The 14,164-nt window shown below is 38.4% G+C and overlaps 1 protein-coding gene across 17 annotated transcripts in view; it reads left to right on the top strand.

The window, feature by feature from the left end:
- PUM1 (pumilio RNA binding family member 1) overlaps positions 1-14,164 on the top strand; it is a 121,366-nt gene that overhangs the window by 40,740 nt on the left and 66,462 nt on the right. For 9 of the 17 annotated variants that reach the window (XM_065930252.1, XM_065930251.1, XM_065930250.1 and 6 more), the window contains 2 exons: positions 10,661-10,769; positions 11,738-11,916. The exons of 6 other annotated variants lie outside the window; for them this stretch is intronic. In XM_065930252.1, coding sequence (XP_065786324.1) covers positions 10,661-10,769; positions 11,738-11,916 — 288 coding nt within the window. The remainder of the gene's footprint in view (positions 1-10,660; positions 10,770-11,737; positions 11,917-14,164) is intronic. 2 more of the 17 variants (XM_065930247.1, XM_065930260.1) reach the window with 1 other exon arrangement.

The raw sequence follows: 14,164 nt of genomic DNA, 5'->3' as shown, positions 1-14,164 counted from the left end.
CTTGCTGTCTAAGGGACTCCCAAGAGTCTTCTTTCACACAACAGTTCAAAAGCATCAATTCTTTGGTGCTCAGCTTTCTTTATGGTCCAACTCTTAACATCCATACATGACTGCAGAAAAACCATAGCTTTGACTAGACGGACCTTTGTCAGCAAAGTAATGTTTCTGTTTTTTAATATGCTGTCTAGGTTTGTCGTAGCTTTTCTTTCAAGGAGCAAGCGTCTTTTAATTTCATGGCTGCAGTCACCATCTGCAGTGATTTTGAAGCCTAGGAAAATAAAATCTCTCACTGTTTCCATTGTTTCCCCATCTATTTGCTGTGAAGTGATGGGACCAGATGCCATGATCTTCATTTTTTGAATGTTGAGTCTTAAGCCAGCTTTTTCACTCTCCTCTTTCAATTTCATCAAGAGGCTCTTTAGTTCCTCTTTGCTTTCTGCCATAAGGGTGGTATCGTCTGCATATCTAAGGTTATTGATATTTCTCCTGGCAGTTTTGATTCCAGCTTGTGCTTCATTCAGCCCAGTGTTTCCCATGATGTACTCTGCATCTAAGTTAAATAAGCAGGGTGACAATATACAGCCTTGACGTGCTCCTTTCCCAGTTTGGAACCAGTCCTTTGTTCCATGCCCATTTCTAACTGTAGCATCTTGACTTGCATACAGATTTCTCAGGAGGCAGGTCAGGGTTATCTGGTATTCCCATCTCTTTCAGAATTTCCCAGTTTGTTGTGATCCACACAGTCAAAGGCTCTGTCTTAGTCAATAAAGCAGAAGTAGATGTTTTTCTGGAACTGTCTTGCTTTTTGTATGATCCAGTGGATGTTGGCAATTTGAACTCTGGTTCCTCTGCCTTTTCTAAATCCAGCTTGGACATCTGGAAGTTCTTTCTTCACCTTGGGCATTTCTTCATTTTCTGAACATAAATTTACTGTTTATGAAGTTGATAAGAGAAAAAAAGTTTCTTTTGGCTCTATTCCAGTAACTTGAAGTGGGAAGGTATAAAGAAAACTTTGCTTTCAGTGGCTTCAGGAAGGGATGTGCAGTGGAGAAAGAATTAGTGTGGAACTTGCCCCAGGTTAATTTACCGCAAAATATTACGGAGCTTGAGGTACTAACAGTATCTCTGATTTTTTTTTTTTATTTTTTTTGAAGGGCATGCTTTATGAAAGCAGCCAGTGTATTTTGTGTGTTTAGTTTCAAGGATAAAGTTGTTAACAGTGGTTGTACTTTTTGTGTGGTAAAGAACACTGGGAAAACTTTGTGCTTCCTTGAAGACAGTGTATTTTTTTTTTTTTTTTGACCTAGCTGTGCAGTGTTCCCTGAGTCTTAACCCCTGGACAGCCAGGAAGTCCCTAGAGTACATTTTTAAGTTAACAATTGTCCTCGATTGAAGAACTGTTTGCAACTCGGTCTATTTTGTGGTGGTCCTAAAATTTCAAAGCTACCAAATTCTTCCTATCTTTGGTTGATTGCTCTTTTTCTCTTATTGTTCCCCAGCAAATCAGAGTGAATCCTCAGGACAGCCTTACCTTAAAACTTTACACTTTGGAGTTGTAGATTTAAACTTGTGACACCATATTCTTACATAGTTGGACCCTGTTGTCTTCTGGTCTTTGCACTCAACTGACTTTGTGGAATAGATTCCTGATTAAGACGACTTCAGGGGTAGACTGGCTTATTTATGTATACGTTGTGACTTCATTCCTGATCATCATAATGGGCTATGAATCTTCCATTTTGAAATTAAATAATTTAAAATGCCTTGAAAGCTGAACGAGGCATCTAAGCAGCAGTTTGTATTACCTTCCCTGCTCCCATTTCCACAGATCCCTTCTTTTACCATTTTACGGCTAGGTTACTGAGGTCACCTTTTTGTTTGACGTCCCAGCATGTTTGCTTTCCCTCACTCCATTTAATAAAAGAATGTTAAGTTAATCTTTTAAAGTGAATTTTTATGATTTTATTCTCTGTTGCTGCCTGTTGGATTAGAGCCTAGCTCCTCAATGCTCCACTGAGCCTCACTGGCAGCTAGACTAGTTGTTCTTTTGTTACCTTCTCCTTACTGCTCCTCTAGTTGGTGGCCAGGTTTCTTTTTTATTGGTGGGCACCAGGACAGAGAAGCCTGGCGTGCTGTGATTCATGGGGTCACACAGAGTCAGACACAGCTTAGCTACTGAACAACAGCAACCTGCCCCACTTGCTTTCATTTCTGCCTCTGCCCTTATGGAGAGTCCTTTTCGCTTTCTGCTCCTTTCTCCTTTAAGGCGTCCTGACCATCCCGTGCCGAGTACTGCTCCTTTCTCATCTCTGTAGGTTGTGAAGTCTAACGGTCTGCATCATGCTATTAGTGTGCTTATTTTGAAATGCCTTGTAGCTATCACTTTGATTCCTGGTAGGTTTTTAATCTTTCATTCAAAGCAAAGACTTTTTGTTATTTATTTATTTCACTATTTTTGTTACTTCCAGTAGTGGCTTCTGCGGGGTGTGTGTTCCAGTGTAAGTTCAAGTGATAGTTTACTTTTTAAAATTTGTAACTACTTCAGATGCTAAACCTTTTTTTTCCCCAGTAGTCAGAAAAGCAGTACTGGTTTTCCAGATATGAGAGAGAAGATGAAGTTACCACATATTGGCCAGGCCTAAGTGATTCCATTAGTGGTGGAAGTGTTATTAAAGGACATTAGATACAGCTATTAGCAGTGCTTATTATGATAAATGTTTAATAACCCTGGAAAATATTTTGTAAAAAATCTGTTAATTTTATTTACTACAGTTATAATTATGCAAAATGTTAAACATTTTTTCTTAAAAGGAATATATTAGATTTTAACCAAAAGATGTTTAGTTGTGAGACCATTAATATGGAAATTTGTTTTCACTAGTAGTCATCTTGCCATATAGGCTAAACATTTTAAGTAGTAATTGCTAGATGTCAGATTATGATGCTGCCTAGTAGTGAAATATGAGAAAAATTATAGCAAACATTGATTTTTCCAACAATTTTTTGTGACTTGAATAAAATGAAACAGGAAAATGTTTATAAACATTTAAAAATAATCTTTGCATAGAAGTATTGAGTAACTGATGCAGGACACTTCCTTAATTAGTAGACATATAAGTGAGAAGTGAGAATTTAGAGGATCGTATTCCTTAAACTTGAAAGCAAAACCATCATATTCTTTGGTTTTTTAAAACCAAAGATTAAACCTGTGATTAAACCATTGAACATTTTTATCATTCCTTTTTTAAGCTACAGTTTTCAAAGTGCACTGGAAGTTACTGTCTGCTTGCTTAAAATTATTTGAAGCATGCAATGTGAGCTCTCTTAAAATTCCCACTAACTTTGGTCACTTTGAAATTATGTTGTAGCAAAATGTATCTGCTAAGAGAAAATGCCTTATGTTTATTTGTAGTGAATTCTGTACCAGTATCAGTTTTTATTAAAAATCAGTTCTAAATCATAATAAAAGTGTGTATAACAAGTCATCCATAATCCCACTACATCAACAAACACCCATTTCAGCTTTTATTTTTCTTTCCAATCTTGATCCAAAAGGGAAGGGTCCATGAAGAGAAGCAATCTTTACATGTACAATTTTGTATTTTGCTTTTAAAATTTACTGTTAGTTTATAAATACTACATATAGTCATGATAGCTATTTTGGGTGCGCGTACGTTGTTGCATACAGCTGTACCTTATTGAACATTTAATTTGCTCCCAGCTTTTTTGCTCTTATACTTTGAATGTGAAGCTTCCCCCCCTTGAATTATTTAATGTTGATTAACTCAGGGATGAACATAAGTTTTTTTACCTAGCTTTTAAATTTTTTATTATTTTTAAAACTTTTATTGCAGTGTAGTTGATGTACAGTGTTGTGTTAATTTCTGCTGAACAGCAAGATGATAGAGTTGCACATGTACCTGTGTTTCATGTTCTTTTCCATTATGGTTTATCGCAGGATATTGAATATAGTTCCCTGTGCTATGCAGCAGGACCTTGTTGTTTATCCCTCCTGTGTATGTAATAGTTTGCATCTGCTGATCCCACACTCCCAACCCTTAATTTTCCCACCTTCACCTCCTTGTCGGCAACCACACATCTGTTCTCCATATCAGTAAGTCTGTTTGTTTGATAGATACGTTCATTTTTACCATATTTAGATTCCACATATAAATGATAAATATATGATAACATATATGGTATTTATCTTTCTTTTTCTGACTTCATTTAGTATGATTATCTCTAGGGCCATCCATGTTACTGCAGGTAGCATTACTTTACTCTTTTCATTGTCTGTGTATATCACATCTTCTTTATGGACGTTTAGGTTGTTTCTGTGTCTTGGCTATTGTAGATAGTGGTGCTTATGAACATAGGGGTGCATGTATCTTTTTGGATTATGCCTGTTTTGTTTTGATATATGCCCAGGAGTGGAATTGCTGGGTCATATGGCAACTCTAGTTTTTAAAGAACGCTCCATACTGTTTTCCATAGTGGTTGCATCAATTTACATTTCCACCAGAAATGTAGGAGGTGAACATGACTCCTAATGTACAATCCTTTCCACAAGAATTGTCCTAACAGTGAATGGATGTGTGTACAAGGCTTTTTCTTTATGCCTTGTAAAGGATATTAATTTATTCTTTTATAGGTAAGCTGTTTTGTGTTAAAACTTCAGTAATAAAGCTTTATGTGTATAGTATAAAGTATTATGAACTATTTCACTACATTTCCCAACAACCCTCTGTGGTATGGAGGGCCAGGAAATCCCTTAGGACATTATTTTTGAGAATGGTTTTCTGAAAATTACATAGTTACCACAGTCAGAGCTATTGGTTTACCAATAGTACTTCTTTATTGCCATCAGTGCTGAGTGATCCTTTTTCTGCGTTGTTGTCATATTCTTTTAATGTAATGAGGATATTTACCAAGAGATTAAAAAATTTTGGAGGGGGCTAAATCTTACCAGCTAGTTAAATGTCAGGTATTTGATTCCTGTATTGGCTACATTCCAGTGAACCTGAGCTTGTGTGGGAAGTTTGCATTGCCACATGAGATGATCAAACCTGGTCATGCCTTTGGGGCTGTAGCATCCCTGTACTCTCTAAGAAGCCAAATTTCTGCTTTGAGAGATAGCTCTGTGTAGCTTATGTTGAGTGTGTGAGTAGTTACCTCTTTTATTCCTCTTGAGTACAGCATACTTGCTGGAGTTTCCATCTGTTCAGGTGTTAGCGGTGGTATGGTCAAACACACCCAGTCCTTAATCAGCATGCCTCTTAGCTCTGCAAAGCTGTAATCATGGTTCTTCTTGCAGAGTTTTTGTTAGGGCTCTTAATTCTACAGGATTTACACTGAAGTGGACTGGGTGATGTCGTGCTCACATTTGTGAGTTGAATGCACAGGAGCATCTCACTGGCTGTGGTATTAGTAGTGTGAAGTCTATTGGCTACTATTTTGTTATTAAATAGTATTAACAGCTAACTCTTGGACTGGTTACTCTTGAGTTTCGCGTTGTTACATGCTATAACATTCAGTGTTTGTAACAGTTCATTTTATCAGTGAGAAAACTGAGACCTAGATGAATAAATACAACACAGTTGGAACATGAAACCATTTTTGTGTGTCTGGTTTTAAAAATGATATCAGAGTAGTTGTGTGTGCTTTACCTGCTATATTACTTCTTAAAATAAAAGGCCTAGAGGTTTTTGATATTCTTAGCATTTTAGAACACTTTTGTTTTAAAAAAATTGTTTCCAAACAAAATTTAGAGAAGTTTCCCAAGCAGCTGACATTGCTTATAACCAGCGGTGCTTGGTTTCTTCTACCTTATTCTCGAGAAGCCTCATGAATAAGCTTACTGTGATTCTTTACTCTTAAGTTTTTTCTTCTACAAACCTGTAGTTCAAGCTGGGATTAAATAATGTATGTGTTTTTTTTCTAAAGACTGAAGAGCAGATACCATTGGAGGGGCAATTAGGAATCCCACGTAATGAGACAGTATGAGGAAGAGTACAAGGTCTGTTGTATTGCTGTGTCAGATGGTGAAAGTGAAGTCGCTCAGTTGTGTCTGACTCTGCGACCCCATGGACTGTAGCCTACCAGGCTCCTCAGTCCCTGGGATTTTCCAGGCAAGAGTACTGGAGTGGATTGCCATTTCCTTCTGTCAGATGGTAGGACCTCCCAAGCCCTGGTTCTCAATTTGTATGTCTTAAAGGGGATGTACTAATTTAGAGCTGATTGGGTTTATAGTACTGACCCGTACTAACTAGAACCGCAAGAGATGAGTGTATGAAAACTAAAATGCTGTTTACTGATTCATAAAGAGAGAGCAGTTCTCAAGTGGATCAGCACGTTTGGCTGTAGGTGGAAACAAAGTTCTCTTAAGAAGTTTGCTTGGTAAGCAGAGTCTGAGCCAGGGAACTTGGATGTTTTTAGTGGCTACTGTACCCACACTGCTAGTCTGATGCAGTAATTGCTTTTATAAGGACGGACTTGTTTGTGCATCCTATTGGTTCTCCCTAAACTTGGGTACTGGATGATACTGCCTTCTTCATCTGACTCCCTGGCTCTCCTTTTCTTTTGTTGGACCAATTCCTAATTCCCTATCTTCCTTTAGAATTGTCAAATCTTTTAATCCTCTTATTGCTTAATCTTTCTTTAAACTGAATTTTGTAAACTGTTGTGATCTGTTCTTTGTTCCTGTCAGAGAGCAATCTTTATTTTCAAGTTCTTGATGGGGTAAGCAATAACCATCTTTTTCACAGACTAGTTGCATTTGAATGTTTGGTGATTGAATTTAGGTGTGGCTTACGTGAAGGTTTAATGGACATGAATTAAACTCAATGGATATAAATCTGAGCAAACTCTGGGAGATAGTGGAGGACAGCCTGGCCTGCTTCAATCCGTGCGGTCTCAAAGGATACAACTTAGTGACTGAACGATGGCAGCAAGAAGTGGAGGTTTGCAGGTTGGCGAACCTGGAGGCTTTAGCCTGTGCTATGGATGATGTTAACCTTTAGAGGGCTTGAATCTTAATTTGAAATAATTGGATACTCATCATCACTTTGTTTTATGTTCAGTAGATTACAGATCAGATTCAAACAGTGTCTTTGCTTTAGATGACTCCTGGCTTTGTGATTGCTACTAATTCTCAGTAAGCTTAACATATCTTAAGTCCATTTAATTTTGCAGAATTAAAAGAACCAGTAATTTTTTCTTTTTATTACAGAAGGGCTATAAGACAAAGTGAAACAGATGAAATTTTTTCCAAGTTAAAAAATATTAGAAGTAGAACAAGACTTGCTTCTTGAAAATAAAATCTTAAAGATACTTTAAATGTAAGAAAACCCTTGTGTATATCCACAGCTATATTAGTTACCTATTGCTGCTTACTAGATTATCCCAAAATTTAGTGGCTCAAAACAGGATCCCAGTCATGACTTTGTAAGATTCTCTATTTCAGGGTCCCTGACAAGCTGCAGTCAAGATTTCAGCCCCATCAGGGGCTACAATCATCTCAAAGTCCCAACTGGGGAAGGAACTGCTTCCAAGCTCACTCACGTGATTGATATCAGGGATAAGTTTCTCGCAGGTTGTTAGACTGAGGACCTCAGTTTCTAACAAATTGATGTCCAGTGACCTCTCTTGGTTCCTTGCCATATGTGTCTCTCTATTGGGCAGCTCACAATATAGCAGCTAGTTTCATCAAAGTGAGAAGGAGCAAGGGTGAGAGAGGAGCATAAACAAGATGGAAGTCAGTATTTTAAGTCTTGAAAGCAACACTCCCGTCATTTTTGCTTTTTATTGTTCCTTAGGAGCAAGTCACTAGGTTCAGCCCACAGTCAAAGGAAGAGGGGAAGTTACATGAGGGACTGATGACCTAGAGGCAGAGACTTTAGGAGAATTGACTTGTTATCGCCTTCTGCTGCTGCTTTCTTTTTCTTTATCTATTACAGACTTTCCTTTTCATTCCCTGCCATTTTTATTAGTAATAGTTAATTGATCTTGGCTACTTTGCCAGATTGTACAGGGTTTTACTAACTTTTGGGACTGCTCCTAGCACCTCTTCAGGATTTATATTTATAGATACTGTTCATGGTGGGAGACACCATTTCCTCTTAGTATCTGACTGGAGTCTTGAATTTTTTAACATGTACACACTGTGTGCATTGTATTACATCATTTTATATAAAGGACTTGAGCGTCTGAGAATTTTGGTATCCAAGGAGGCTCCTGGAACTAATCCTGCATGAATACCAAGGGGCAACTGTATCCCTTTGAGATTTGTTGCATCTATTACCACTTTGAAATACAGTCTCTGCTTTTTAGTACCTTTCTACATGTTTCTTGTATTATTGTTTCCTTTTGAGAAAAGTTGACCTGAAAATGGCTTGCTTTATGTGGACCTGCTTTTACTGGCTTTGCATGTTGTAACAACCTGGCAAGCTTCAGTGAAAGATGACAGGGTCTTAGAAGTCATTTTTGAAGCCTTGAGTTCAAAGACTGCTACTTTCAGTAAGCAGTTTGAAAAATTATGGACAGACTATGTTTGCACGTGGAGGCTGGTGCTTAGAGAAGCTTGAGTTTTGAGTAAAGATTTCCAAATTAGTGTCGAGAGGGATGAGAGTATAATGAATGTATTTCATCACCTTTGCTCTCTTTCCTATACGGGAGACTAAAGTTAACCGACTGGTGATGTGTCCCGTATACTGACGTTCTTTTGCACAGAGAAGTTGATGCAAACTCTTGTTTGTTCACACTCCATAGGAAATACAGGAGAAAGATCTACCAACAGGGAAAGAAATTCTGTTTCTATTTGTAGTCTTATGAGAGGGCATTTTTGAAATTAAGAGGAGAAAAAGAAGTTTAAAAACAAGAATCTTGAGTTGTGCATGAGTAGTGCACGTTAATTTTCACTGTCCCTTCTGTGGTTTACAGCTGTTTTGCCTTAGTGTATTGCCACTAAATACATTTATTGAGAACCTCCTTTGTGGTGGACATTGTGTTGGGCACACATCTACAATATCTCTAATCATCACAGCATCCTGAAAAATACCTCCTTCATTAGTACAAAGAAAATGAGGCCCAGGGCAGTCCTGCATTTTGTCCTAGGACACACCAAAGTTGTTTAGTCTAGGGCTTCCTGACTCCACTGCTTAGCGGTGGTCTGGGCTCTTGCTCCCACCTGTCCCCATTGTCCTTCAAGTTAACAGACCAGCTGTGTCCTTGTTTCTTTGAGAGAATGAACCCTAGAGGCACACTAGGAATTGACTGCTTCTAACTGCTCATCATCAAGGAAACCAGTGCATGTGTTCAATTAAATGTCAGATCAAAATAGGTCTTTTTTTCATGACCTTGTTGGACCAGGAAACAATGGTAGGGCCTGAAAAATAAGTGGGAAACTACTTTGGTTCAGGTAGTAACCCATATCTACCATATAGTTACATAGAACTCAAATAAATTGATGCTGAGAAACCCAGAAGTTGGATTGGATAGCTGAGATGTGTTTTAGTGAGAGCAGAGTTGAGATGTTTCTCCTTATCATTGGATAATAGGTTATAAATAGGAAAGGTAAACCTTAATTAGCAAGGAGGAGAGCAAATGTTTTGTACTCTCTGCTTTTTCTATTCTTTTCCTCTGAGAAATTCAATTCTTCAGGTGTGTTCTTTTATGCTCAAAAGCAGTGATGAAGTATTATCTCAAACTTCTGAGTTTCTTGTCTGACTAGTAGCAGCTGAAGTGAAAACGTAGAATAAATAAGAGAGAGGTTTTATTAGTGAGTAAAACTGATGAAGAATAATGGGATAAAAATTTACCTTGTTGCTTGGGTCACTAATGCTTTGATCATGTGCAGAACTATACTGTGTTTTGCTTGAAGGGTGGTTTGCATTTCTTTGGTGGAAGCTAATTTAAAGCTAGTGATGCCTGCATTTCTAGGAAGTATGGGATGTTTTGTGAAGTCACTTTAATGGCATTACTAAGTATTCTTAAGATTAACTGAGGTTAGGAGATTTTAATTTCCCTTCCAGTAATGGGGGAATAACTGATCTGTCTTTCCAGTATCTTGGAATAGGTTAATGTTGTGGTTAGGAAGTGGCTTTTTTGTTGATTTTTGTTTGTTTTAATTTTTTCTTTGTAGTATTGAAAATGTTTTGCTTAAACAGAATCTCTGTGTATGAAGGAGGTAAATTTTGCCTCTAGTGTTTCATAGCTGGTGTCTGAGTTCATGCCCAAGCGTGAGTAACTTTTTAGGGTCAGTTAGTGTAAATGTAGGCAGAAGTAACCTTTTCAATAGTTGTAGGTACTTTTCCTTTTCAGTAAGAGTCTTCTTAGTGAGCAGTTAGCTGATGGGTCTAATATGAGTCCCCCTCCCTCCCCACTTAAAAATCTTGGCATAGATTAAGTGAATAATTCCAGATGTTTAAGCTGAGCCTCTATTGTGATGGGTTGATCTGTAGCCCTGCTTGCATTAGGCCTCTTTGTGACTTTTACCAAAGATAAAGTAGTGCTCTGAGGACAGTCTGCAGAGTCAGAACACTGTAATTAAAGACCTTCAGGGCACGTGAGCATCTTCAGTACCCTTGTCTAAAAGAAAGTGTTGACTGCTGTACTTTCATCCTTTATGAATTCTTTAAAAGCATCTATTATTTTTAATTTGCAGCAGCTCTTGCCAGGTAAAAAGTTTTGGGAAACAGATGAATCCAGCAAAGATGGACCAAAAGGAATATTCCTGGGTGATCAATGGCGAGACAGTGCCTGGGGAACATCAGGTAATCTAGATCTAGCATCTGTACTGTGATTTATGCCTGTCTTAGAGCTCCTTTCCTCAGCAATTGGCAAGTCGTGAATTTTACATCAGTGACATGAGCATGTCAAGCAGTGTCCTGTCCTGTAGTATAATTGCCATGAAGGAGCTTATATGATGTAATTTATTAAAAGATAATTAATGCAAAATCAAATCTTCAATATTTTGGCTGAAGTGCTAGCCACAGGGGAATGGTCTTAGTTGAAATGACTGTAATTCAGCTATAACTTCTTGTTCTGTACTGCTGTCAGCATACTTGGAATTAGAAAATCCATGCCTGCCATTTGAAGTTCATGTTTCTTTCTCCTCCCATTGCCCCTGTGTACTGTGTATGGGGTGATCTATCTAAAAATGTGGTTGGGGCCAAATAAATCACTGGGCATGGATGCATTTCTGACTGACTACCCCTGAAGAGAGAGACGGGGCGAACTTGTAGAGGCAGCCACACTGACAGCAGAAAGAAATGACAGATGATGGGGAGGAAGGAGTCAGAACATTCAAAAGCCAATGTGCTGTGTTACAGCGCAATGTAAGAATGGAGCCTCAGATGACAGTGGTCATCAGAAAAGATCAGATTATGTTGTTATTTTAAAAAGGGCAGTAAAATCACATTTCCTTTTAGTAACATTACCAATAAAATAGATTAAAAAAGAATTCTGCTACTTGAAAGGGGTAAACATTAATTTGTCCACTTAGCTAGATAAACCAGTTATGTGAACTACTGTATTGCTGAACTGGATATATGAAGGGTGTGTTCTGTTTCATTAGCTTATGTAGAGCATTATACTTAGGGAAAACACAGTAGGACATTTTGGCTCAATTGACCACGACAGGTTTCCTGATTCCCAGTCATTGGTTTATCCATGAGACTTCGCTCGTAATTTGTTTGAGCCTCTGGCTGCACTGTATCATGCTTGTGTATCTTTTTTGTAGATCATTCAGTTTCCCAGCCAATCATGGTGCAGAGAAGACCTGGTCAGAGTTTCCATGTGAACAGTGAGGTCAATTCTGTACTGTCCCCACGGTCGGAGAGTGGGGGACTAGGCGTTAGCATGGTGGAGTATGTATTGAGCTCATCCCCGGGCGATTCCTGTCTAAGAAAAGGAGGATTTGTAAGTTGGCTTGAGGAACTTGTTCCTATCTCTCTCTCTCTTTCCCCTTCCCTCTAAAGAAAAACATGCCTGTTTAGTTTCCTTAGATATTCACAGCACTAATTGCAGAGTTTTTAAGAACAGTTTTATTGCAATTAGATGTCAGCAAACACAGCAGGAGATATAACTAAACTTTTTAAAAGTAGAGAAATGATGTTTTTTTGGGACTCATTTATAGTAATGTGAGGTAAGAACTGAAATCTAGGTCTCAGTTCATCGGTCCTCTAGAAAACACACAAAAAGAGAAGGAATTAACACAAAGTTGAAGGTGGATGTCAATAGGGAATAGATCTGAGAACAGTGATTTGCCAATACCTGAGGATCCTTAAAATGGATCAGATAACATGGGTTCATTCTTGTTTTTGCTAGCTAAGCTTTAATTATGGAATGATCTTTGGCCCTCTTTGAATAACTTTGCTTCTCATACCCAGTCTATCAGGAAATCAGAAGTTCTGTTAATACTGTGTTTCAAATTTTTTCAGATTCATCACCATTGACTTCTCTGATGCTAAATTCTAGCCAAAGCAGCATCTCTGTAGCCTCTTCCCTTTTTAAGTCTTAAGTAGTCTTCCTCAAGCATCTTTGATAGCCTTTTTCAAGACTAGTTCTTTCTTATACTATTGACTTTATAGATCTAAAAGTCTTAAGATGCATTTCTGTTTGATTCTTCCCCATTTTGTGTTGTTGGACTGGTTTTATATTCCAAGTCATAGCTAGGAAGATCACAAAAGGCACCCTAACTCTATCTTCCTTACTTTTCTCTTGACTCAGCATGTTTTGTACCTTTTCAAAGCACTGTCTCCCTGAAGTCTTTTTGGGCTAGTACTTCTGTTGGCAGTCATTTTAAGAGAACTTCTTTCCCTCAAATCATATTAATAATTCTGCCTTTATAACTGTCTTACATTCTATTATCTTAATAGCATTTATTGTTAGTATTTTTATCATTAGACATCTGTTGCTAGATATCTGAGACTTGGTTCTATTTTCCCAGTTCCACTTGAAACTAATTTAGTGTCAGCAGCAGTACATGTTTGGTGCAGCTTGCTCAAGGGTCAAGTTCAGTTCTTTAACATGTTAGTGGACACTAAATGAATGATTGTTGACTTGGTTGTCAGGAAAATAACAGGTGGCATCCAAGGTAACCAGAATCTACCTGGAGTTAACTTTATTCTACTCATGTCAAAGGTAAATGCTTCAGTGGACATTGACACTTGACATATAGCTGGAGCTTTTGATTCTACCAAAAAAAAAAGAGTGGGGCAGGGGGAGTGAAATGAGCTTATTTAAGAGGCTGGTTTGAATTTCTCCCAGCTCTACACCTAGAAGTTTGGTTTGAGGAATTAAGCCAGAACAGGATCATTAGTTTTTATAACATGTAGGAAGAGCAAGGGATCAAACTGGGGCTTTTGTCTTGATTCTTGCATACTAGCTGTTCCAAAGTTGACCTGATTAACTTCTGGGTCTTTTGACCCTGCAGAGACATAGGTTCAGTGGCTCATAGGTCAGATTGGAAAATACTGCTTGTATTTGAACCTTCTCAAGAGGCTCTTTGGGAAGAACAAGATCTACCCTTTGGATGTGAGGAATGGGATCAGGCAGAATGATCATTTCCATGTTGTCCCATGGGAAGAATGGTGTTACTTCTTCTCTTCTTTCAACTTATCCCCCGCTCACCTCTTTTTCTTACCTCTCACACTTTGCTCATCTTGAGTGTACTTTGCTCAGAGGAAGTGCTGCCTTCTAACTTCTGCCTATGTTATGGTTTAGTTGGTAAGTTGTATCTGACTCTCCTTCAACCCCGTGGACTGTAGCCCGCCAGGCTTCTCTGTCCATGGGATTTTCCAGACAAGGATACTGGCGTGGGTTGCCATTTTCTTCTCCAGGGGGCTCTTTCCGACCCAGGGATTGAACCCACATCTCCTGCAAGTCTCCTGCATTGGCAGGTGGATTTTTTACCACTGAGCTGTCAGGGAAGCACACCTTCTGCCTGTAACTTTTAGTTATTTTCTATAGGAGAAAAGTCATAGCTAAGTCATTACTGTGGTGAACTGGAACCTCTGAGATTCTTGCCATGAATTCTCTTATCATGTGTGACCAGCTTCTAAGTCTTGGGCATTAGCCACCAGACATGTGCCTGGGTTACTGTGAAGTCTGTGAAAGTGAAAGTCACTCAGTCGTCTTCAACTCTTCGTGACCCCATGGACTGTAC

This window comes from Muntiacus reevesi, chromosome 3 (genome assembly GCF_963930625.1).
Source record: "Muntiacus reevesi chromosome 3, mMunRee1.1, whole genome shotgun sequence".
Classification (NCBI taxonomy): Eukaryota; Metazoa; Chordata; class Mammalia; order Artiodactyla; family Cervidae; genus Muntiacus; species Muntiacus reevesi.
The sequence above is the reverse complement of the archived record's forward strand: the minus strand, read 5'-3'. Positions and strand labels throughout refer to the sequence as shown.